Consider the following 26,476-nt stretch of genomic DNA (forward strand, 5'->3'; position numbering starts at 1 on the left):
ATTAAGTAGCAAAGCTGGTATTTGAACTTGGGTTGGTCCGGCTTCCCAATATTATGATAGAATTCAGAGTGTCAAGAATTTCAAACACTCCCCAAATAATTACTCTTTCTGAACTGGTGATTTTTTCCTTTCTGTCTTCATCGCAGGGAAGTATGGCCACGGCTGCCTTACCGGAGAGCGGGTCTATCCTTGCCTTGCGAGCCTTGGGTTGGGGCTCACTTTATGCGTGGTGTGGTGTTGGTGTGATCAGCTTCGCAGTCTGGAAAGCTTTAGGAGTACACAGTGTAAGTAACTGCAATCCTATAATTGATATCTGGAATGTTTATTCTACTTTCTGTGGTCTAAATCTGCCTAATTTTCAAGAACTGTGTGTGTAACCTATACCCCAAGCTAAAAAGCTATATATTAGGAATGATTGGCTTTTTTTTTAAACTACTGGTAGGAAGTTCTGTGGACCAGGCTCTTTGTGACAGGTGAGAATCGATGGTGGTTTGGAATGGGTGGCAGCGGTGGGGTTGACGAAAAGAGGTTCTAGGTATATTTTGAAAGTAGAGTCAGCAAGGATTTGTTATACATCGGATGTGAGCGGTGAGGGAAAAAAATGACTTCAAGGAGCTCCAAGGCTTTTGGCCTGAGCAGCTGGAAGATGGACGGGGACCAGTGTGAGAGGAGCAGGTGCTCGGGGATAATGTCAGGAGCTCAGTCCGCGGCCTGTGAGTTTGACGTGCCTATTAGATGGCTAAGTGGAGAGTCAAGCAAGCAGTTAGATGTAGAAGTTTCGAACACAGAGGAGAGGTACGAGGTGAAGATGTAAACTTGAGACTCTTCGATATTTAAAGGTAGTATTTAAAGGCAGGAGACCAGGTGAGTTCACCAAGGCAGTGAACGCAGGGAGAAAAGAGGTCGGAGGAAGGAGCTCTTGGGCACTCCCAAGGTGTAGACGCTAGGGAATATGGAGGAAATTAGCAAAGGAGACCTCTCTACCAAAGAGCAAAACCGGGGAGAACCGGGAGAATGGTGACTTGGACACGGGTGAAGAAGGTGTACACTGGGGATAAGTCATGTGAGATGAGACTGTTAGTTTGCCACGTGAGCAGTGTGGCAGTCCTTGGTGGGTAAAACTTCAGTGGGGTGGTACAAAAAAGAATGGAAGAGAGAGATCGGAGGCAGTACATATAAGCACATCTTGAGTTCTGCCATAAAGAGAAAGAAAGAAATGGGGTCATAGCTAGAAGAGGCCTGAGATCAAGAGAGGGTTTTTGTTTGTTTGTTTGTTTTTTAAGTTGGGAGAATTAACAGCATGTGTGCATGCTGATGGGAGTGATTCAGTAGAGGGGGAAATTGCAAGGGAGGGGGAATGATAGGTATTATTATTATTAAAAACATTACTATATTTTTCACATTTGGTTTAATCATAACTAAACATCAGCATTATTGTACTTTTCACTCAGAGTATTCTGACAAATAGATGTTGCTTTTCTCCTAGTCTGACACTTATTTTTAAAGTCACTTTGCTGGCTAGTAACTGTTTATGACAATAAAGTCAGGTTTACTTGGAAAAGTTAGAAGAGCCGTAACTGAAGATTTTTTTTTCTAAGATTTAATTTAAATTCAAGTTAGTTAACATATAGTGTACTATTGGTTTCAGGAGTGGAATTTAGCGATTCATCACTTACATGTAACACCCAGTGCTCATCAGAACGAGTGCCCTCCTTAGTGCCCATCACCCATTTAGCCCCCACCAACCTCCCCATGATTGAAGATTTTTGATGTTTTTTGTTGTGTCCTCAATTTTGCTTTTGACCAATGTAAAATCTCTTCTTCCATTGCAGATGTTGGTCCAGACATTTTAGACCTAGCAGATTACTTAATCTTCACAATAATTATGAAGCAGGTATTAATATCCCCCATTTTATAAATGAGGAAATTGGGACTCAGAGAGGTTAAGTCATTTTTCCAAGATCACACAGCTTATAATTGACAGAGTCAAGATTTGGATCCAAGTCTGATAGTCTTTAAAACCTAGATTTTTTCCCCCCCAATGTTACCTCCCTTAGCTAAGATAGGAAATCAAGGAGTAGGTGGAAGGGGCCGGGATGAGGGGAAGGAGGTGGTTAATTTGGTTTTGATTATGATGTGATCCACACCCACACATTCTTAGTAACTTGACAGGTTTTACTGGGTATCTTCACTGCGGGTCTCATCTCCCAACATTGTAATTAACATCAGTCTGGTATAGGACCGGCCATTTTCTCATAAAAAGGAAGACCTCCTTTTAGCCTTCATCTTCAGTAGAAAAGTCTTTAGGATATAATGGTAAAGCAGTATTCATATGTATATATAATATGAGAGCAATTATTGAAAACAAGTGGAAAAAACTGGGAGAAAATACGTCTGGCAGAAATTTGAAGTTTTTGGGGTGCCTGGGTGGCTTGGTCCCTTAAGCCTCTGACTTTGGCTCAGGTCATGACCTCGCTATTCGTGAGTTCGAGCTTCGCATCAGGGTCTGCCAAGACAGTGCAGAGCCTGCTTCACATCCCCTGTCCCCATCTCTCTCTGCCTCTCAACTTGCACTCCCTCAAAAATAAATATACATTACAAACATTTTTTTAAAAAGAAATAATGTGGGTGAAATATAGGTGTGGGGGTGAATTTTTATTTTACTTTTCTGTGTTTCTTAAATGTGTATTTTCACAATAGAACCCTTTTGAAACAATAGTGCTAGATTTTATTTTTATTAATTTATGCTAAAAATGAAGCACAGCTGCCTAGGAGTTCACAAAACCCCTTCAACTATGTATGAAATCTACTTGGGGGCATGAAATACTTAATTAAGCTTTTAGTTTCTATAAAAATGATGGTCTGTTAGCACTTTATATTGACTTCATGGAAATGATTGGTGATGTTTCCAGAACTTAGTAATGTAGGTCATAAACTGAGTAATAAAGTTTTAAGATACTTGAAAATATGAATAGTCTTTAAATTAGAAGAGTCATAATAAATCAATCCAAATTTCCATAGACCAACAAAACTAAGTTATTTAAGTTAAGTTAAATGCTCAAGAACTTGGGCTTTATGGGCTTTATGGTGCTATTCTAGCTTCTAGAATGTGAGCTTCTTTGTTTTATAGCACCAATAGGAGGATTATTGCCTAGATAAAATAGTTGAGCAAGAAAAATTATTTTCTGATTGGCACTACTGAATACAATGATACTTGGAATCTTTCTATATATTCATGTCTTTAACTAAAAAGTGGGAATATAAATCTACTCTTTCCCTACCTGTAGTTCATTAGGAATATCAGTTTGATCTCCACATCTGAGAAGTCTCCCAGAAAAATGATTCACTGACAGCTTTTCAAGAGCACACCTTTTAATAGCAGTAGTGTTTGTTAATTTGTTCATTCAAAAGACATTTGTGGGCCTACCCTGATCCAGGCACTGTGCCAAGACAGGACTCCCCAGTAGACCGTTATTATGGAAGACTTAGTTTTTAAGACTCTCTAAGCAAATTCTTATTATATGACCCACTCTGAAGCTTGTGGAAAGCAATATGGTATATTTCAGTTCTGCATCTAGAGAGTTTTGATGATAATTGTGAGGTTGCCCTGAGTCCAGTGTGGAACTTTTATCACTATTTACTGCCTCACATTTGGAAATGTCATCTTTCTCTGACTAAAAACAATCTCAGAAAATGCTGAACAGAAATGGCCCAAGTGTGTGTACTCAATAGTTGATATGACCATTTTAGATAAATTCAGGTAAATCAAAATCAATTCCAGTGTCAAATAATTGTTGGTAGCTACCCTGGACTGTATTAAATTGCCAATATAAACCCAGTTTAAAAAAAAAAAAAAAGGGTGCCATCTAATGGCTGAAGGAGAGCAGTTTACATTCCCTGTTTTAATTCACAGCTACATCTGCTGGCCTAAAAGAGAACACGTTGAAATGCTCGAAGCTAAGGTCTTCAGTTTCTTAGAAGTATTTTGGATTTACTCTTTGTGTATTCATAATTTTTATGGAATTTCATTTCACATAGAACATGTACAAAACATCGGATATGAATTTGTATTTTGCACGATGGTGTATCATTTAATTAGAGATTCAAATAAAGGAGAGCTAGTGGAGCCTATCTTGTTGTCAGCGTACTGAAGCAGGGTAAGTGTGCCCAGGATGTAAGAGGGGACCCTCCCTGCCTTCGTGGAGGAACCAGTTCACCTTCTGCCTGGGATTCAGCTCACCAGTTCCAGCCTGCTGAGCAGTGTTGTGGGCCAGCAAGCAAGGCCCGATTGCTCAGTATGAATTCATCAATTACTTTAAATTACAGTATTTTATCATCTGATTATGACTGAGGCAGCATTAATTTTATCACAGTAACTTAATTGTGAAAAGAATGAGCATTTACCATGGGTTTGTGGTCCCCTGATGCAGCTACGCAAACGATCCTGGGAGACTGCCGTGTTCAGGCCAAGTTCACACCGTGGAGGTCTGATTAGATTGTTTTTATTAGGGGCAGATATTTTAGGTTTAGAGAATAGTTGAAATAAAAGTTTGTCAGTGAGTAAATAAGGATCTCTAGGGATACCAAATAGTAATTCCCAGTTATCAAAAGAAAAAACCATGCCATTTACAGTTATTTACATGTTAACTTAAGCACAAAGACTTAACTTTTCTACCTTTTCTTATTATAGTAAGTATCGATACTTGAAAGGATTTCTGAAAAGGTTGAGCATACTTATGGTTAGACATTTTGCCTTTTTTTTCTCCCCTTAGAAGGAAAAGGAAGGAAGGAAAAATGTTGGATGCATAAATAATTCCTAATTGATATGACCGAGAGTGTTAGGCCTTTTTTTTATGCCTATGGACTCGTGTTCAACATTTGTTGGAGGTGAAGTTGTCTTAGAGTGCCGATCAGAATCACCGTTGCTAACATTTACTGTGCCTTGTATTTACTATATTCATGATACCTGGTGTAGTTAGAATTTACAGATAATTTACACTTGTTGCCCTCAGAGGAGCTAAAACCTCAACAGTAATAAAGCCATGAATGAAAACATTTTTAGTTATTGTGAAATACTTTAAATTGTCCAGAAATTTAAATTTAAAAATTTACTTGTAAATAAAGGGAACTTTTAGTTTTGTTTGTTTTTTTTTTACCATGGGATACTGTTTTTATTTACATATATTGCTTATTTTTTTAAGTTTATTTATTTGTTTTGAGAGAGAGAGAGAGAGAGAGAGAGTATGTGAGCTCAAGTGGGGGAGGGGCAGAGAACAAGGGAAAGAGAGAGAATCCCAAGCAGACTCTGCATCTTCATCAGCGCAGAGCCTGGCACAGGGCTCGAACTCACGAACTGCGAGATCATGACCTGAGCTGAAGTCAGACGCTTAACTGACTGGGCCACCTGAGCACCCCTTACATATATTACTTATTTAAAAAATTTTTTAGTATTTATTTATTTTTCAGAGACAGAAACAGAATGCAAGCGGGGGAGGGGCAGAGAGAGAGGGAGACACAGAATCAGAAGCAGGCTTCAGGCTCTGAACTGTCAGCACAGAGCCTGATGCAGGGCTTGGACTCATGAACCATGACATCATGACCTGACCCGAAGTCACTTAATCGACTGAGCCACCCAGGCATCCTTATATTGCTTAAAGAAAAACATGTTTAGGACCTATCTTAAAGACGGCTTTGTTTTTTTGTAAAATTATGTACTCATTGTAAAAAAAAAAAGTGTAGAAAAGTACAAAAGAGGAAACAAAACTCACCAGAAATCTCACTGAGTTGTAATCACTTACTAAAATAAAAACATCCCTTCAGACTTTCTATAAACATATTCATATAATTATATATAAATGTTGTTTTACTGTACTATTCTGGAACCTTTTTCACTGAATAGCCACAAGAACATCTTTGCACAGTAGAGTCTATAAATCTCCATCATTTTTAACGGCTACATGGTGCTCCATTGTATTATAATTACTTAATCAGTCTCCTGCCAATAGCATTTAGATTGTAATTTTTCACTATTCAAACACCATAGTGAACCTCTGCAGGCATGCATCTTTTTGTACTTTTCTTGGTCAGGAAATTTGTCCTAAACACAGATGATGTTGTTGTTAAATCCAAGTGCATTTTTAAAATGTTTTTGATATCTATTGCTAAGTGCTCAGTTTATACATTTAGAAGATACTGACAATGCATACAGGTTTCCTAGCACCCTTGCCATTAGTGGCTTCTATTACTTTGAAATGTTTGCCAATCTGATAGACGGGAAATAATCTCTTTCTTTCTTTACTGCATCTCTTTGAAGTCCCTGTCGCTATAAAGGCTTTTATGCAAATAACCTGTGATTGGAGTTTTAACATATCTCTCCAGCCCCAGTGTTGCTTCCTCATCTGCTGATAATAGGTTGGTTCTTTCTCAAGAGCCAGGCTTCCTTTTCCTTGAAAACAAAAAGTAAAATATGTAAATAAAACACATTTTAAATATTTCTCTAAAAATTGGCATTCAACTTTGCTATTCTAAGAAAGATTCTTTAAGGGAAGTAATATTATCTCTTTCCTCTAGGACAATATTGGATTCATTCTAATAAAATGTATTTTCTCCAGCTCTTTTTTGTAGCTGCTGCTAAGTATACTTTTTATGTTAATATTTAGGCTCATTTCTTAATGTCCTTGTGACCAGCTTTAAGGGCTTTTGCTAATTACAGTCAAATCTCTTTCTTTTGACTTTTTGCTAATTTCAACATCTGGTATATCTTATATTAAATATTTTTATGCCTACACCGGTTTTAAGTTACTCATTTCAAATGAAGCAACATTGCGAATGCTAGAACTGCATATGTAAATGAAACTATGGAAAAGCTTAGAAGTTTTTAACTTCTAAGATCTCTAAGAAGAAAATAGACTGTGCTTTGTACTTCTCATTGGTTTGGTCAAAGATTAAAAACAAATCCGTCTCTTGGCAAATTGTTTAATGGTAGCCACTTCTGAGGAAGCTGCAGGGAAAATCTGAAAAGTGACTGAAATATGTCCCTTCTGCGTCCTTGCCTAATCTAATTTCAGAGCTACCAGCTTCTGTCCCCAGGAAGCGGACTTCACTTCCTTATTCTGATTACCATAATGTCAGCTGACCCAGCCTCACGTCAACTTCCTGATAGTACTTACTAGAACACCCAGAACACAGAGTCATCATGATCTTGCACAGATAGTTCCGTCTGTCAAGCTCAGGGCCTTCAAATGGCATAAGCATTGAGGAATATATTCCTGGAATCATTTTCAAATTAATTGGAAGTGGCACTGTGCATCACTTAAATCTAGGTCTGAGGTGACAAGAACATCTCTGTAACCCTTATTTCCCATTCATTGCAGCTCTAATGGGCTTGGCATCCGGTGGTAAGAGGCACTCAGTGTAATGTGGAGGAGCAATTTGGTGACAGAGAGACCGAATCACAGGGACTTGCTCAGTTTAAAATGGGAGATAACAGCTAGTGTCTTTTTTTGGTTTTGGGTTGGTTTTTTTTTTTTGCCTAAGCCAAGGGGGTAGAAAAAAAAAAAAATCAGCTTTTTTTGGCATATTGCCAATATACCTCTTCTAAAAACCCACGTTTTCCTTTTATAAGTAAAACAGGGCCCCAAGCATTTTATAATATAGGAATGTGCAACCATTACTAGAAAAGATCAGGTCTGCCATGAAAGCCTTCTTTTTCCAAAGCCTGACACAAATCAGGCTTAATCACCTCAGGAATGTTCCCAGCCTTACTCCACCAGAGGAAAAGTATCCTTGATTTCACTTGGGTTTTCCTTTTCTTTGTCCTTATTTCTTCTACTGAGCACAGAAAATTGGACTCACGTGAGCAGATCTCTCTAAATAAGGCATTGTGGAGTGAAGACCTGATAGCATATGTCTACCTTTGTTACGAAAGGTACCTATTCTTGGTCACTTAGAAATCTCTAAGACTCTGTGAAAAAATTTATATGTGTATGTTGGTATATTTATATATATTATTAGTCATTTACCGGTATATCAGACAATGAAGTGGTCTCTCCAGTAATTTTTCTGACTGAAATATTTCTAACAATTTTAAGAAGAAATCTTTTTTTAAATGTGCTGTGTATCTTTCCACAATGTAAATTGTGCTTAACATAATTTCACTATTTTTTGATGACTCTGATACATCAGTTTGCCTCTTGTGCGAACGAATGCTGGGCTTCTATAGTTCTTTATTCGTTTTGTAATTTTTCTCAATCCTAGTTTGGCTCTTACTTTTTGTTTCCCACTATCCCATCTACTTCTGAAATGCTGCTGCCTTATTTTACACATTAGATGCTGGTTCCTTGCTTTGCCCTTGAATTTTCTCCTTTGCAGGCTCCATCCACTCTGGTGGCTTCATCCACGTGCAGAAGGTTGCCAGGTCTGCATCTTGAGTCGACCCCTGAGCTCCTTGCTCGTGGACCCACTCGACTGGATGCCCTGCAGGCATCACACGTGTCCCCACCTGCATGGTCACTCACCACCCCTCACCCCATCCTCACCCCATCCCCTCCTCCTGCATCACTCAGGGGAATGGCACCATCATCCACAGAGCTGCCCAGAGAGAAAAGCTAGATTCTGTTCACGACCACACTCTTTGTCACCCCTGTATCTGAACAGTCACCAAGCCTTGCTTCTCCCACACCCCCACAGCCACTGTAGTCGGGGTGTCTCCCTGCCTCAAGATGGTCACGACTAATCTCCATTCACCCTGCCTCCCGCCTGGCCTCTCAGTAGTCCTTTCTCCACACTTTGCAAGAAGGCCATGGCCTTCATCTTCCCCAAACTTCTCCCTGCATCTGTACCACTCACTCTGCCTTGTTCATGTCACCATGGACAAGGTGGCCATGCTGCTACCAAGGGCTGACCCCTCCCATCTGCCAGAGGATCTTGCTTCCGGAATTATCCTCAGCCTTAGCTGTCGGTTTCCCCTCTGCTGCAGCGTGTACAGACATGTTCCCGTTTCTCCTGCCTCTATAAACTCTCTCTGACATTCCTCATCTTTCTCCAGCTACCAGCCCATTCGTCTGCTTCCCTTCATAGAAAAGATCTTTTGCAGGGCGCCTGGGTGGCTCAGTCAGGTGAGCGACCTGCTCTTGATTTCAGCTCAGGTCCTGATCTCAGGGTCGTGGGATCGAGCCCGGCATTTGGCTCTGCACTGAGTGTGGAGCCTACTTAAGATTCTGTGTCTCCCTCTGCCCCTCTCCCCTGCTCAGGTGCATGCTTTGTCTCTAAAATGAAAGGAGGAAGGAAAGAAAGACGGAAGGGAAGGAAAGAGGAAAGAAAGAAGGAAGAGAAGGGAAGGAAAGGAAGGAAAAGATTTCTGAAAGTTGCCATGGTCACCGTCTGTGCTTCCTCCCCTTTCTCTCCTCAGTCCTGAGGGAAACTGCTGGGTAGGGTCACCAGTGCCCTCCTTGTTGCCACACCCAGGTCTTTATCATTCCGCTAGTTGACTCTCAGCGACATTTGACCCAACTGAGCATTCTGTCCTCCGCAAAACACTCTTTGCTTCCGAGACCCCTTCGACCTCCCTGGCCAGATATCTTTGCACGTCTCCTGTTCCGGCTCCTCCGTGGCAGACCCGGAAACGTGGGAACATCCAGTGGCTTCCCACTTGGACCCATCTGTTCTCTTTCCGTCCTCGGTCCCTCGCTCCGCTCACGTCGTCCTCGGCATTTTCAAACAACCATACAATCTGTTGCCAGATTTGCCTCACAGCTGCATGTTGTGCGTCGTCGGTCGTGGGTCCGAGAGGCACGTCCGCGACCGTGGCTCAACCACTCGGGGTTCCCGCGCCTCCGATGCCCCCTCCGTCTGTCTTTCCCACTTCGGCCAGTCCCTCTCCACTCCCCCCCCGGCTGTTCCAGCCAAACCCCGGCAGAGACTCATCGTGGGTTCTCTCATTTCCCTTTATCCCCTTCGTCTCATCCGTGGGCCAGTTCTGCTTGTAAGCGGTGCTGCGAGACACAGCCTGGCTCCTCTCGTGGCCCCACCTCCACTGGCCTTTTGCCCAGCGCCCTGGAAGTTTCCCGGCCTCTTCTTCCCTTCCCCTGAATGTCTCCTCCGCGCAGCGGCTGGCAGCTGGGGATACTCGGAAGGTCTAAGTCGGATCGCGTCACTCCTCTGAAAAACCCTGCAGCGGCTCCCACTGAAGAGGTCGGCGGTCGCGCCCTGCCCCCTGCTCCCGGCTCCTCCGGAACCGCCACGGCCACCGCCCCCACGCGCTGCGCCACACCAGCCTCTCCCCTTGGGCCCCTTCCTCCAGCCGGGCCTGGACCCTCCCTCCCCAGGTCTGCGCTCCGCCGCTCTGGCATGACATTTAGAGTTTCAGCCCAAATTTATTTCACCTCCTCAGAGAAGCTTCCCCAGACCATCTGGTCCGAAATACAGTAGCCTCTTTACTCCCACCACTCAGTTCGTCTCTGACAGCATCCTGTTTTCTTCTCTTCACAGCACGATTGCAAAAGGAAGTTCTCTTGACCATTTTCTGGTCTCATCTGTCCTCACAAAAAGAATGTCAGTTTTGAGAATAGAGACCTCATTTGATTTGTTCACTGTTGTATTCTCAGCACCTGTAACAGTGCCTAGCACAGAGGGTGCCCCCTCGGGCACACAGTTTCTGCCATGTCAGTGGCTCGCTGTTCCCTTGAGAATAAAATCCACGTTCCCTGAGATGGTGTGGCCCCTCCGTGATCTGGCCCCCACTTCTTCTTTCGCCCGTTGGTTCCTAATGGGGGCAGTTTTGTCTTCCCCTCCCTGCCGAAGAAAGATATTTGACAGTATCTGGAGACATTTTTGGTTGTCCTAACTGGGGGAGATGGCAGCTAGTGGATGGAGGCCAGGGATGTGGTTCCCCACCCAGCGCTGCACTGGCAGGCCCCACACGGCGATCTGGTGCCCGTGGCACTAGTGCTGCGGTTGAGAGTGGCCCTTTCTCTCTGTTACGCCCAGAGCTCGAGCCAGGCTGAGAGGCCTGTTCTTCCTGGCCTCTGAGCCCTGTCCCTGCTGATCTCCCCGCTGAGCACCCCTCGCCCTTCCTACCGTTCCTGGTGCTGGCTCTGGTCTTTGCCTGATTGGAGTCTTGAGGCAAACTAATCTTTAAACTTCACAACAGGGAGTTCATCCATTTGGGCAGTTTTGAAATTATAAAGGTAACTTCTACCATTAGGTAAATTTAAGTTTGTACCTAAATTGAAGATAACTTCCATATACAAACATTCTTCATATCTTTTTTTTGATGAATAGAACTGTTATCCAGGACTGTGGTATTATTTATATGAATCCAATCACAGAGAATACTTGGAGTGAATTAATAAAACCACACCTATTCAGTTAGAGCCTATAGCCATAAAATTAAATTTTGTCAGTTTTTAGCTACAATTTGGGATGTTTAAACACTTACCAGTGAATTTTAATTGCCTTGTTTTCATGTTTTGTCCTACATTAAAATATTTCCTTTTTTTCCTTTTGAATTATTAATACATGTAGCTCTTTTAAGTGCATCAAAGATTGTGTGTAGATGATATCTTTATCTTTATTTTTATTTTTTTAATGTTTTATTTTTGAGAAAGAGAGAACAGGAGCAGGGGAAGGGCGGGGGGTGGGGGGGTGGGTGGGAAGAGAATCCCAAGCAAGCTCCGTGCTGTCAACACAGAGCCTGAGGCAAGGGTCAAACCCATGAACCATGAGATCATGACCTGAGCCAAAGTCAGATGCTTAATCAACTGAGCCACCCAGGCACCCCTATTTTTATGTATGTATGTATGGGGGTGCATGAGCAGGGGAGGGGACAGAAAGAGAGAGAGAGAGAGAGAGACTATCTCAAGCAGGCTCCACCCTCAGTGCAGAGCCCAACATGAGGTTTGATCCCACAACCCTGGAATCATGACCTGAGCTGAAATCAAAAGTTGGCCTCTCAACCAACTGAAGCACCCAGATACCCTAGATGATGTCTTTAAAGAACAGAAGTGGGATTTGGGTTCTTTATTAGATGAATTTGCCAATTCCTGTTATGATATTTGAATACTGTAAATGGAAGTTGATCCCAATGTTGTTTTGCAGTGACAGTCTACCTTTGTTCTATCAGGAGACAAAGCTGTGTGGCCCTGCTTTTGTCCCTCCCCAACATTCCCCGTATTGCTGACAAAGGAAACTACATAAGGTGCCGGTATTTCTAAACACCCCCACACAAGGATTACAGAGTTGTATAGATTTTAGTTCATGAGCAAGAGAATCATAGCCCACTAATTTGTTTTAAAACTACGATTTGCATTTTATGATTTTTAAATCACAAAGAAGACTTTTAAAATAATTGTGTTTATATAATGCTCTACTTGCTTGCTGGTGAGTTTATAGCTTATAATATTAATTAACACTTCTTTCATTGCAACTTCTTTTTTTCTTTTTTTTTTTTTTCAAATCAAGGGTTTTATGCAGTGGTTACTTTTTAAAAGCTTTCCAAAGAACAAAATATTTGTTTAAAGAATGAAAATATTCTTTCCACCATTGCATATTTATTTTACTGTGTTTCTAGCACTGTAGAATTTCTTTCTTTTATTATTACTATTTATTTTTTATTTTTTATTTTTTTGTGTGTTCTAACTTGGTAAAGGGAGGTATTGGCTTTGGCTTTGGAAACAGTTAAGAAATCTTTTAGCCTATCCATAGCTTTGTCTAAAATTTATACATCAGCCTTGCTAAGAAACCCCCAACAGGCATCTACACATTTTACCTACCCCTTCATTTAGAACTCTGGTACTAGGTGGATTTTCCAGCCATGCCTTTCTGTTTCTCTCACCTTTAGCCTTATTTCACTCAGTTCTATACTCATTCTTTTTTTTCTTTTCAAGATTTTTATTTTTTCAAAGTAATCTCTATGTCCAGCGTAGGTTTGAACTCACAACCTTAGATCAAGAGTCGTATGCTCTATTGACTGAGCCAGCCAGGCACTCCTCTACTCCTTCTTTTCTACCATGAATATTTACTGAATTTGCTTACCAAGCTGTGTTCTTGAGGATAGTGATATGCTATAAATAAAAGGTGATCCCTTTGGAGTGACAGATTCATATGTAATTACACTTAATTGTGTGTGAGAAATCCTATGATGGAGAAAGGTGCAAAAGACACTGGTGGCGTAGGATTTTTAAAAGTCAGTTCTGCTGGGGGGTGGGGGTGGGGGTGTGGATTGTACAAGACTGAGAGGATGGAATATTTGGACCAGACTCCTAGATAGAAAAAGGGCCAGAGAGCTGGGGATGAGAGTCCAGACAGGTGGAATAGAATGGCTTAGTTGGAACAATTTGTGGTCCAGAGACTTGTTGGTCATCTTTTATTTCCTGCTTCCTCCTTCCTAGGTGATGTAATCAAGCATCCTCCTCCCATCAGCAATAATATTATACTGCCTTTTGAATAGATCATTTGAGTTAGGTTTTCCATTCGAAAGGAATAAGGAACCACCTCAGACAGGTCATTAGGGAGTTGTCTGGCTGTATCTGACTTTGCACTTCTTTGAGTAGACCTAAATCTGCTGTGGCGGTCATGTACATGTCTTTGTCTTTCTCAGTTCTTCCCTTCTTAGCTCAAGACTTACTGTAAATAAAAAGCTGCTTTGTTTGAGGTATTTTTACTTTGGAGAGTGTTATTTTCTCAAAATTGATTTAGTTGTGGCTAAGGGGAAAAGCTGAAGAGGCAGCTGTCAGAGATTTTATTTCTGAAGAGGTTCAAACTCTAGAAAGAAAATTACTATAGAAAGAAGTCATCTAGCTAAGAGTTGTTATGTGCTTGAATTTCATCCTCAAGAACACTTATCTTGGAAAATGACTTGACTGGTCAAAGGACTCATTATAGGAAGAAGGTGGGACCAGGCATCAGGTTTAAATATTTCTATTCGGCCTGGGATAGAAGAAACTACAGCTCTCAAAAGTTGGTCTTTTAAAAGGATCCCTCTGTGATGTTAGCCACCATTAAATAAAGATGATTGTTTTTAAAATTGCAGTTGTTAATTTGGCAAATGGTTACCATAAAACTGACTACCAGTGTGGAGAGAACTCATGTTTGTGATGCTGTCACCACTTTGTGTATCATGGAGCTTGTGACCCTGTGCCATCTAAACAGTATGTCTGGTCCCTGCTAGAGTGCTGAGTCCCACCGAAACAGGGTTGCAGGAACCCCACTAATTGCCACACTTTCCCACCCCTCACCAACTGCTTCGCCCATTGTTCCTCTCTTCCTGGACTGCACTGCGGTGACAAAAGAATATAGATTTCTAAGTCCTGAATATAAAATATTCATTTTGTGGAGATTTGGTGTTCTGAAACCGAAATCTTTTTTCTGACTGGGAGGGGGCTGTGTGTGCCAAGAGCCCTATTTTTTCTGACTGGGAGGGGGCTGTGTGTGCCAAGAGCCCTATTAGGGAAGAGCATATTGCTTTTTTTTTTAATTTTTTTTTAACATTTATTTTTGAGAAACAGAGAGAGACAGAGCATGGGTGGGGGAGGGGCCGAGAGAGAGGGAGACACAGAATCCGAAACAGGCTCCAGGCTCTGACCTGAGCCGAAGTCGAACGCTTAACCGACTGAGCGCCCCAAGAGCATATTGCTCTTAAAAGGAGAGAACTTTGAGGAATTATTACATGGTCAGAGTTGTTTTATAAGTGGGGAGAAAGTGCCACTATTTTTATTTGACTTTCGTAGCTTACTGGGTTTATTAGGGTATATATTTATATTTCATCAGATGTAAAGTTGCTATCTCCTTAGAAACTTCAAAGCAAGTTCAGAAGACTGACCAGAGAAATGCAGTGGAAAGCAAGAGATACTGATATTTATTTTACTGCTTTAATCAATAATCTGATCTGTGCGTTGGTCAAAATTTGCCAGTTTAAAGACCTTTAACATAGATCTTCATTTGAATAGAAGGCTACATCCCCACCTTTCTACCTGAGAAATTTTTAATCAGGACTGTGAATCACACGGTTTCCTTTGGCATGAGAAAGTAGTAAAGGCATCTCCCTTTGAGTTTCTACTGTTGGACTAGCTCACAGTCGGCCCCTTCCCCTTTTTGCCAGCGCTGTGACTCCCCCCACCCCCCCCCCCCCCGCCCCAGTTGTGGATCATGGGCGTGACTGGTACAAAGGCAGTGGAACCTCTCCAAATAGAAAATTCTCCAATTGGATACAACTTAAAACAGGAGCCCCGCTTCTCCTATAGACGCAGAAAAATGGTGAAGGCGGCCGTTTGGAGACAGAGCACACGTACCTTATTCTTTCCGTCAGGGATACAGTTCAGAAAAATCTAACCCTATTTTTATCTATACCTACTGGAATTATTTCTACTTGGCATCTGTAGCAAAAATAGAAAATCCGTAATCCCGGGGATCTGGGTTGGCCCATTATACAAGTTAGAAATGGAAGAGAATTCATGTGTGTAAAACAATCTACAGAATTAATTTGCCAGAGAACCCCTTGTACCACCCCAGCCTGAGCAGACATGCAAAGTACCACTCTGGAGGCCCTTGAGATGCCACGCGAGCCTGCCCACTGGCACAGCTGCAGTAGTGGGCTGCGGGGCCCTCCGACGCCGCGGCCACGCACAGCCGAAGTAGTTAGGGGGGGACGCGGTGCCATCCAACTGCCACGGCCGCGCGCAGTCGCAGTAGTGGACGGGGGGGGGGGGGGGGGGGGGGGCGGGGCCTTCCAACCGCCAAGGCCTCGAGCCACCGCAGTAGCAGGTGCAGGAGGTGTCTAACGGTCACCTGCTGCTCTGTGCCCTCAGGTCAAGGTCACAAAGCTTGTCTGCAGTTTTCTTCCTTTCTCTCCCTCCACCTCGTGAGTGAGTACCCATGAACTGGTCTGTGGGAGCCCTGCGGGCCGGCCGGAGAGTGGAGGCTGCGAGAGTGAATTTCCTGTGCCCGAGGGGGGCGCTGTGTCCCCGCCAGCCGGCAGGCATCTGCCTTCCGGTCGCCTGGCCCGTCACCCTCGTGTCCAGGATGGCGACCATCAAGTGTGAGCTTATCAAGAATTTCACCTCCGAGGAGGCCGTTCATCACAACAAAGTCTCCATTATAGGAACCGGATCGGTTGGCATGGCCTGTGCTATCAGCATCCTGTTAAAGGGCTTGACCGATGAACTTGCCCTTGTGGATGTTGATGAAGACAAACTGAAGGGTGAGACCATGGATCTGCAACATGGCAGTCCGTTCGTGAAAATGCCAACTATTGCCTCCAGCAAAGATTACCTTGTCACTGCAAATTCCAACCTTGTGGTCATCACAGCAGGTGCACGCCAGGAAAAAGGAGAAACACGGCTTAATTTAGTCCAGCGCAACGTGGCCATCTTTAAGTTAATGATTTCCAATATTATCCAGTATAGCCCTCGCTGCAAACTGATTGTTGTTTCCAATCCAGTAGATATATTAACTTACGTGGCCTGGAAATTGAGTGGATTTCCCCAAAACCGTGTTATTGGAAGTGGTTGTAATCTGGACACTGCCCGTTTCCGTTTCTTGATTGGGCAAAAGCTTGGTATTCACTCTGAAAGCTGTCATGGGTGGGTCCTTGGAGAGCATGGAGATTCCAGTGTCCCTGTGTGGAGTGGAGTGAACATCGCTGGTGTCCCTCTGAAGGATTTGAGTTCAGATATAGGAACTGATAAAGATCCCGAGAAGTGGAAAAATGTCCACAAAGATGTAATTGCCAGTGCCTATGAGATTATTAAAATGAAAGGTTATACTAATTGGGCCATTGGCTTATCTGTCGCTGATTTAACAGAAAGCATTTTGAGGAATCTTAGAAGAGTGCATCCAGTTTCCACCATAATTAAGGGTCTGTATGGGATAAACAAAGAAGTATTCCTCAGTGTTCCATGTGTCTTGGGAGAGAGTGGTATTGCAGACCTTGTAAAGGTGACGCTGACCCCTGAAGAACAGGCCCGTCTGAAGAAGAGTGCAGAAACACTGTGGGAAATTCAGAAGGAGCTTGAGCTTTAAAGTTGTTTGAAACTATCTATCAGAAGTTATTGAAGAGATAGTAGGTGTGGGGTTGTATATGTCAAATTTTTTAATAAACTTGAAATTGCTAGAAGTTGGAAATAGGAAAGGAAGTACAGTGACTCATCTGTTTATTCCCCAGCTTTTTTACTTAGCATACAGATGTCAGGATGATTTTTTTTTTTCCCCACACAATTCCTAAGTGACTGCATCAAAGGTTTTTTGTACCACTGATGTGCCAGTACTTGCCATAGACAGAGAGAGAGTTGCTATTTGGTCCAAAAGGATAAAGGATATAGGTGTTTATTGTGTTACAGAAATGATAATTTTCATTAAGTACATGTTAATTTTTTCATTCTGGCTGGCTTACACCTACTGTGTTCATTTATATACTGTAAGAAGTTGTGACTTTCTCTACAATGTAAAAATAAATACACAGACAGAAGTACTGTAAAGGAGCCATCAGCTGCCTTTGTGCCCCTGTGACAACCTTTCCGGTGGGCCTTAAAAAAAGGCATTATAAAATGAGAGCTGCGAGTAGGGCCTGTGTGTTGGGAGAAGGGGGTGCACATGTACACACATGCTCGTGTATGGACGGCAGTGAAGCAGAAACATTAGGTTAAAATAGGAAAATAGCAGTGATCTGGGTGGTAGCAGTTATAAAGCGTTTAATGCAATATAAAGTATGAAGTGTAAAAAGATAGAAAAAAGCTTTTAGAAAGAGACCTGACAGAGGTGGCAAGTGTTACTGTCATTTATTTGTCAGAGAGACATTCCTAAATTTTGTCGCCGCTAAAAATACAGCCTCTGAAATTATTTTAGAACTGCCTCTGAGAACCTGACCTGTTTGCACATTAAACCGGGAAGCGTGTTACAAGTTGTTCTTGTTAGGCCAGGTCTCATCAGCAGAGTGGCCCTGAGATGCTCTGAGGGCATCCCTCTCGCTCGGTTTACTTCACGTTAACAAAGCTTTTGCTTTTGTATTGTGCCCTGTTGTTAATCACTGTCATAAAAATTGGCTGTTTTAATGAGTGCTTCAGGGATTGTATTTCTCAGAAAGTTACACATTCACTTTTTATTCCTAAATCAATTGACTTTACTATAGATTCTAGACTTTCTGCATGTGATACAGTGAGGGTTTAGGAGAAAGTGAAGACGCTTGTCTGACCTCTACCTAAATGATGTACTAATAACGTAGAAAATGAGAACGATTTTCAAATTCGTGTTAGCCTTCTTGATGCAATTGAGTATTAAATAAGTAATATGGTATGTTCAAACATATTTCAGGATCCATATGGACATAAGCCAAGCTAATTAAAATGGAAAGGTACCAGCATCTCCTCTCTAAATAAAACCGGTCCTGCTTAGTTGAATTTTACCAGGTAGACAGGACAGCAATCCACCCCCAAAAATGACCCTTTACCATACTGATCAGAGCTCCCATACTATTTTATTGGAAACATCTAGAAATGTTCTGACTACCCAGGAAGCGGTGTCATGTAATGGGACTAATTGATGTGCTCAGCTCTGAAAGTGGGAAGAATGTTGGTTTGGTTCCAGACGATTCTAAGAGCTTTTTAAGCTTAACTGCACAGAGTTCTTCTTCCCCTTTGTCCAGCCCTTGAGTTTTTATTCAGCCATGTTTCAGCCAAGATTAATGTAATTTTGAAGGGGATCAGAGCACGCCTTAGGTCTATTTTGTAATTCTCTTTACTATGTCAAGTCAGAGTAGGCTGGGTTTGCTACAGTGAAAAACAGTCTCCAAATGTGTGGCTCAAGGTTTATTTCTCTCATTAAATCCACTGTGGGTTTACTTGAATCTCTAGGGGAGCCGTCCTCCACAGGTGGCTTTGTACCTCAGATTGCTTTGATCTTAAGGCACCGCCATAGTAACCCAGGTTTCCATGATTTCTATGGGAAGGTAAGAATGGCCTGGAAACACCTGCAATTAAATGCTTCAACCTGGAAGTGATGCACATTTCTTTTGTGAGAACTAGTCATGTGGGTACCTAACTTAAAGAGGGTGGAGAAGTATAACCCCCCCCCCCATATCTGGAAGTACATGACTACTGGCTATCAGTGAACATTAATAATAATCTGCCATACCATTCTAAATAAAATGGTAGCCATTGTAAGAGGTACATGTGCTTTTAGAGTCATTTTTAGTTAAAGCTGGTATGTGATTAGAGGCTATAGAGGTACCAAGTCTTTCCAGGTCACAGAATCAGAGTGGCTATGGTGAAAGATCCCTGGACATCATTCAGTCAGTTGTACTTAGAAAGCATGTCACCATGGATGGGTCAACCTCTCTGACTTCTGGTTTCTCATATGTAAAGTGGCGGTGCTCATTTCTGCCACAAAGAATTGTAAAGACTAAATAGTAGCCTGATGCTTGGTAGAGTGCCTGACACATAGGTAATCTCATACGGCAGCCATTATTATTCCTGTTCAAGTAACAGTTATTGTCTTATTCTGTGTTACGAAGAAGCTGAATTTCCAGGTTCTTCAAAATGACTGTCGGTCCTATAACGCTTTCATCGTTCTACCTCCAGTACCGGAGTCCTGCAAGAGGCAGCTGAAGCCAAATGAGCTAGTCAGTGGCAAAGACATTATACAACTTGGAGCTTTTAATTCCAACAACTGCTTATTTTTTTAAGAATAGATACTATTCTTAAGGGTAAGGGTTTTCTCTAATTGGGTACATCTCTTGGGCTTTTAAGGAGTTTTTCAGCACACCACGCATTAGACCAAAAACCTTCATGTTGTTTTTTCCCTGCCAAAACATGCATGGTAAATGTGCAGCCGTATCCCATGTTTCTCTCCTGGCTTACTGGCTATATGGCCCTTCAAACAACTATTGCAGTGTGCGTGAGAATAACATTATTAGAGACATAATCTTGAAGCCATTCTAACATCTAAAAAGTCAATCATACCCAGTCTTCAGAATGTCCATGTTAGTAACAAATTACTTGTAATACATTTCCCAATTGTCACGACAACATATTCAAGGCTTGCTGCCTTAGAAAGTAATACTTTCTGACGGTATTACAACCCATCCCTGTTGGACACAATCAGTGGGACTTAGGGATGAGGTTCTTGCGCAGTGGGCTCATTGCCTTGGGGGGTGCCATTCCTTTCTTAGTCTTTGTGGAGCGCAGCGCCTGGAGTTGTGTAGTACACAGTGGCCCTGATTAGAAGCGTAGCCCTGGGACCCATAGCCAGGGAAAAATTCTCCCCAGTCAGAGGAAAGAGGGAAAAGGAAGACAGCAGGTAAGAGCTCAGAGCTTGGAAAATGCTTCAGAGTAAAACTGAGTTACTGGATCTCTAGTTCCCAACATTGTCCCGTCCTCACTGAACTTGTGGGGTACAGGGTAGGGGATGGTTTGTGCCGATAGCTGTCATTGTTATTGTGGAATTCAGTTCATTGGTTTATAATCAAATTTGCTTGAATTTACTCAACCCCTAAATCTTTTTTCAAGCACAGTTTTAAGCAGGAGAATGTTCTGTTGACCTGTGATAGCGTATCACCGATAACACCAACACCTCTGAACTGCATATCAGAAATTAATACAGGGGGGGAAAATCCTGAAGGTTTTCGTGTCCTATCCATATACATAAATAGTACAAGCTTAAAAATTTGTGGAACCCCATTGTTTAGAGTAACATGAGGCCCTCTTTATAACTTCAGTGTAGACTCTGGGTTTCCTCTTCTACAGCTGTAAAATTAAAGAGGCCCGAATGGTGTTCTTTATCCCATCTGCCTCCTTTCTTTTACCCCTCTTCAAAGTCTGTCTATCCTTCTTTGGCTCTTTTTCAGATACAATTTCTTCTAGTGGGTCAGTAACTCATTTATGACTCTGGGGACAGGTGAATGATACAATACTTGGGAAATAAAGAAAGAAAAGAAAAAAATCAGTCCAAGAAGACAAAATGGCAACATGACCCCCCCCCCCCTTGCTGAATAGCAGCCACCCTTTACTCCTACCCAGACCACATCTGCGTTTCCTACCTTCTTCTCAGCAACTGACCATGTTCTACATCACTGAGAAGGCAGAATGGCATATCCTCTTCATGTCCTTGCTCTCTGACACTCCATTTGAAAACTTTGTCATTGGATTTAGTTGTAACAGATGTTCAGCCATAAAGGTGAAGGGAAAGAAGAGGCAGCACAAGCAGATCCTGGCCAGAGACGTCTTGGAACTGAGAAAGTCTATGCAAAAAGGATGCCTCAGTGGGGCTATATATTGGTATTTTGGACAAAGCAACAATTATTTTTGTGGCCATTCTAGATACTTAGAATCTGCCCCCCTCCTCCAGTGCAGATAGAAGTTCCCTGTGATTATGGCAACCAAAATGATGACACTATTTGAGAACTGCTATTTGGAGCTACATTTCCAATCCCTCCCCAGTACTGTGTCTAGGTGACAACGTGTTATGAAGGATTAGTCACAGTACAAACCAAAGAGTTGCATGGAAGATGGGGCTAGGGAGAGATACCCATGCCATGGATGTGTGTGTAATGAGGACTGGTGTCTGGGACCCAAACGTTAAAAGATGGTTGGCATGGACCTCCTATAGACTACATATAACAGAGAACCATATGTATCCCCCAATGTCAAAATAGTTGAACCAAAATGATACAGAACTATAAAGTAATGCTTTTAGCCAACCTACCATATTATTTATGTCCGTATGAACTTTGTTCTTGGAATCCAGCACATACTTTGGTGATGCCATAATGACAATGGCCAATATATATTGAGTGCTGCCATGTGTTAGGTGCTGTGCTTTACGTGTATTATGTCACTTAATCCTCACAACCCTATAAGCAGGCAGTTATCTCCCTTCTACACATGTGGAAACTACGGCTTAGAGACAGGAGTTTTCCCCAGTAGAGACAGATCTATCTGGCGGCAGAGGCTGTGCTGTGGTGACTGGAGTGAATGCCTAGGAATTTACAAGTCCTGAGCAAGATGCACTTGCTGAGTTTAGAAACAAAGTAAGGAATCAGCTTCAAAATAAAGTGAAATAAATAAGCAGCGATATAAGAAAAGTATATTAGCCAACTCCCAACATAACCACTCCAAGAGATGTCTTGGTGTTGTCGATGAGTCTGAGGTGCTTCGCACATCTGATTGAAGAGATCTGTATCTTTGAGAAATACAGTCAGGATACGGCCGAGGAGAATACTGTAATGCTGCACAGTAGTGCTGAAGTATCTTCATGACAGGACCAGACAGGTTAAAACCGTGAATCAAAAGTGCGTAGCCAGCACTATCTAATGCAAAGATGATCCGTCCTCCCTTAGGACGGTGTGCTCTGCAGGGGGAGCCAGGTGCCCCAGGTTGACGCTCCTATTAAAGATCTTCTAGCCCCTGCTGTGACTCTCGGGTTCCAAGTCAACCTCTGTTGGTAAAACCTCTACACAGAGCTTTCAATGCCGTTTGGCATATGAGAACATTCTAATTTATCTGCCGTCCTCTGATGCATTCTTTATTAACCCTTACTAAGTTTCTTCTCTCTACTTCTTTCCTCTAGCTCCAAAATGCTTCTACGAATGGCCTCAGTGTGTTTAAGACAAACACAACTTCCATTCTCAGCTGCATCTTTATATATGAAAAAGCCAACAAAACATAGCATTCTTCTGGTAGGAAATAGATATCATGGAGGGTTGACAGTCTAGATTACGTTGCCTTCCAGATTCAGAGTGGTGTTTTATGTTATTTAAGGCTCAATAGATTACCACTTGGAAGAAGAATGGAGGTGTATCTCATTTCCTCTCAAGGTAGCTGGAGCACAGTCTTTACTTTTTATGGTACCCACAAGCGATGAAGTATCATCCCAGCAGCAACAGAGTCTGTCTCTAATTGCTTTGGCTCTTTTAATTTTGATAACTGATTTTTTTTCCTCCTTTTAGATGAAAGACTTTCGAAGCAAAATGCAATCAATATTTCCAGCAATCCCCAAGAACTCCGAATCGACTCTTGAGTGGGAGGAAGCATTGAAATCCAAATGAGATAAGCATGGTGAGGGAAGTCTAAAACGATTATTTTGGAAAGGGTGGCTTCAGAGATGCCACAGAAGCAAAGGGGCCTCGATTGATTTATCATCAGGAACATGTGCATTGTTGACTGAATTCATGGGATAGAAGGCGCTCAGTGTCCACAGAGGAGGCCGCCAGTCTGTGCACTTTACTTTAAAATTCACATGGGCATGCGTGTGCCTAAGGTTTTCCCAAAACTGGGAAGACTATTTAAAAATAATCATATGGATAACCTCTCTGTGGAGAAGATCCCAGGAGAAGTACGTCTGTTTATAACAGCTGAAGCCAAGTTTTGTACCTGAAAAAAATGTATAATAACATACGATGGAAAATCTTTATAGACAGACTCCTAACCACACTTAGTACCTCAATGTGTCTAATTAAATGACTTTCAACAGCGTTTCTTGTCTGTATGTGATTGTCAGGGCTTGGAAAGCTCACTCCTATTAGGCCGACTCCAGAGCAACAGGGTAACAGGTAAACCCTGTTTGTCAGGTAGCAGGTGTGGCTCTGTTGTCCTGAATTTGCTGTCCTGGCTTTGCACGTGCTAATTAGTCGCTGATGAGCTCGTCTCAAGGCTCTGGAAATTCTTGTGCATAGATAAGAAGCCAGTAACAGATCATGAGAACTTGGAAAAGTAGTCATGCTAAAATAATACGATACCATGGATATAAAATGTACTTTTTTGAGAAGTTGGTTCTGTGTCCCTCAACATTGACTGTTGTTTTACCTCAATTGTCAATGTAAAAAGAGTCCAATTATCACCTACCTTAACAAATTATTTTGAACCAGAAAGTTACCTGAGTATTGAGTCTCAATTTTAAGTAGTCAGTACTGCCTCCCTGATGAAACTACTGGTAAATTCTTCTATGCACACCCAGCCCTTTCCTGTCCTCCATGATCTCTTCGAGAAAACAGAGAAAAATGTCTGCACGCAATTATTTTTATTTGAAATTAACATTCTTTAAAGAAAAGTAAAAAAAAAAAGAGGTTAGAGTGGGAGAGAGCCAAAGCATAAGAGACTGTTAAAAACTGAGAACAAACTGAGGGTTGATGGGGGGTGGGAGGGAGGGGAGGGTGGGTGATGGGTATTGAGGAGGGCACGTTTTGGGATGAGCACTGGGTGTTGTATGGAAACCAATTTGACAATAAATTTCATATATTGAAAAAATTTTTTAAATAAAAAAAAGAAATCTTAAAAAAAAAAAAGAAAAAAGAAAAGTACTTTCATATGTCAGTATACCCAGAAAAATATGGTTGGGTACCAGTTGTGCAACTTCTTTATAATTACTTAGGCTCTAATTAGCAATCAGGTTTAATAAAGTATATTTAATTTTTTTTGTTGTTGTAATGAAACCTTTTAGTTCTAAGGAAAATTTTTAAGTGAAATGTCAAGTGCATAATGTAACATTTTTCTCTGGGCCAGCTTACCCTGTTAAAATTGCCATATTGTTAACTAATTAAACAGGTGTAAGCAGCATCTGGGATTCATATGTAACCTGTTAAAAATCTCAAGACTACAAGGAAGGGATTGCAGAATTTATCAGGGTATATGGAGAAGCAAAAACTTTTCACTCGGCTTTCATTTTTAACTAAGAAAAGATCTCTAGTCTTTGAACGAAAGGAAGGAACAGGTTGTGTTGATATTATGGCCTGTGTCTAGGAGCTTGGTGGGCCCCATTCCCACAGGGTCTGGCTTGTGGGAGGCCTCAAGGCATGAATGTTTGGATACAGACTTCTGTTTACCCTTTTCATATACGTCTGTTGTCCTTGAGGGATGGCAAGGGGGCTCCCATAAGAACGATCGTGAATCACCCACAGAGGGAAGGTTGATGGGGACAGACTCCCAGTTGCATTTTAAAAGCAGAAGTGAAGTAACAAAGATGAAAGTTAAAAGGAAAACAAGCAATATGACTGACGTGGTATTTTTCTACAGTAAGAACTCAGATTTCAGAAGATTTAGTCATTTGTCTATTCCTTTTATACCAGAGGCATATTGTTAAATTGGTTAATGGAAAGGAAAAATGTTTAACAGATAATGTTATTCTTTATGTGAAGTACCATCTGTGTATTGAGTTCTGAATGTTCCTGGATATGGAAGAGAGGAAATGTTATGGAATTTCAAGTTTGCCTTCTTTGCTGTCTTTATCTTGGGTAGAGTATGACAAACATAATCACATTTATCTCCTGGAGCATAAAGAGTTTTAATCACCCTATTAACCAGGATGACATTTTTCACAGACTTAAAAAGGAATAGAACAGACATTATCTCCCCATAAGCAATCCATTTCATGGAGGCTGAGCACTAGAAATTTTTTAAAGGATGGATAACACAAGCCATTTCCATTTCACGTGTAAGCCAACATTCAGGCGGCTTTCCATAAGAACGTTGCTTACGCTGGTTGAGTGTAAGCTTTACGTTTAGACTCTCAGCACCGAAAGAGCTATTAGAGAAAGCAATGTAGAGAAAATGTAGTGGGCAGGGAGGGGCGACTTCCAAGGCCTCGGGATTCATTCAAGAGAAAAAAATGTATTCTGCTAAGTTATTGCTGCCCTGTAAAAATGTATCCATGGGCAGCTGTTATTTTCAGAGTCAAGAAAATACGATTTCCAAACAACCCCAGAATGAAAAAAATGGGAACTGCCTTACATGACGCCTACCAGCCTATGTCTACACAAAACAGGGATTCTAATGATCCAGAGCTTGAGTCAGCCACCTCCGGGCCCCTGCAGAGCTGAGGCGTGACCGCAGGTGACCCTTGTTCCATAGCAGTGACACAGATGTTGGCTAAAACCTTTCTCAGTGCTCAGTCAAAAGGTGGCATCTAATCACCTCACCTGTCCTATGTTCTGCTTAGTTTCATGGACAGTATGGGACTCAGCTTGCAAATTAATCATGCAACCTAAGGGGAAAATATAAGAAATTAAAAAAAAAAAAAAAAAAAAAAAAAGAAGCCCATAGGGACAAAAGTAATTAAAATCCACTGAATTTAGCTATTTCACTTGGGGCAAAATTTAATCTCTCCTAAGTTTGGTTCATGGAGAATGTTGTATATTGCCACCTATTTTCATGTATCTTCTTTAAAAAAAAAAAAAAAGCAAATAGTTAAGTATAAATTAAAATCAGCCAGGTAAAATGTAAAATTATTTCTCAAATAGTTAAATTCCTTACGAAAGGTAGTAAAATGCAGATTTTTATAGTATTTTATCACATTCGAGTGAGATAGTCTTCTTTCTGCCAAGAGTCATCGAATAATATGTCAAGTATTCAGGTCTCTATATTGGTGTTATCAGAATTAATTATCAAAGGCTGTGCTTATATAAGAGGAAAGTAAGCATCTCTCGCAAGCAGTGACATTAATCTGTGATAATGAGTGAGACCGTTAGCAAATTTTGCCTGATGGAAGATAACTCGGT

At 41.7% G+C, this 26,476-nt stretch overlaps 2 protein-coding genes across 3 annotated transcripts in view; both read left to right on the plus strand.

Annotated features, from left to right (window-relative positions):
* The window catches only part of TMEM242 (transmembrane protein 242), a 29,576-nt gene extending 6,117 nt beyond the window's left edge, over nucleotides 1–23,459 (plus strand). The window contains exons 3-4 of one of the 2 annotated variants that reach the window (XM_015073074.3): nucleotides 147–284; nucleotides 4,773–5,053. In XM_015073074.3, the coding sequence (XP_014928560.2) occupies nucleotides 147–284; nucleotides 4,773–4,820 (186 nt within the window). In that variant the 3' untranslated portion in view covers nucleotides 4,821–5,053. Of the gene's footprint in view, nucleotides 1–146; nucleotides 285–4,772; nucleotides 5,054–22,933 lie in introns of those variants that run through there. The other variant, XM_015073073.3, reaches the window with a different exon arrangement.
* The window catches only part of LDHAL6B (lactate dehydrogenase A like 6B), a 29,339-nt gene extending 5,880 nt beyond the window's left edge, over nucleotides 1–23,459 (plus strand). Inside the window, exons 3-5 of the mRNA XM_053222043.1 lie at nucleotides 147–284; nucleotides 15,810–17,513; nucleotides 22,934–23,459. Of these exons, the coding sequence (XP_053078018.1) occupies nucleotides 15,871–17,016 (1,146 nt within the window). The 5' untranslated portion in view covers nucleotides 147–284; nucleotides 15,810–15,870 and the 3' untranslated portion in view covers nucleotides 17,017–17,513; nucleotides 22,934–23,459. The remainder of the gene's footprint in view (nucleotides 1–146; nucleotides 285–15,809; nucleotides 17,514–22,933) is intronic.
* Nucleotides 23,460–26,476: the final 3,017 nt, after the last annotated feature.

Source organism: Acinonyx jubatus, chromosome B2, assembly GCF_027475565.1.
Source record: "Acinonyx jubatus isolate Ajub_Pintada_27869175 chromosome B2, VMU_Ajub_asm_v1.0, whole genome shotgun sequence".
NCBI classification, from domain to species: Eukaryota; Metazoa; Chordata; class Mammalia; order Carnivora; family Felidae; genus Acinonyx; species Acinonyx jubatus.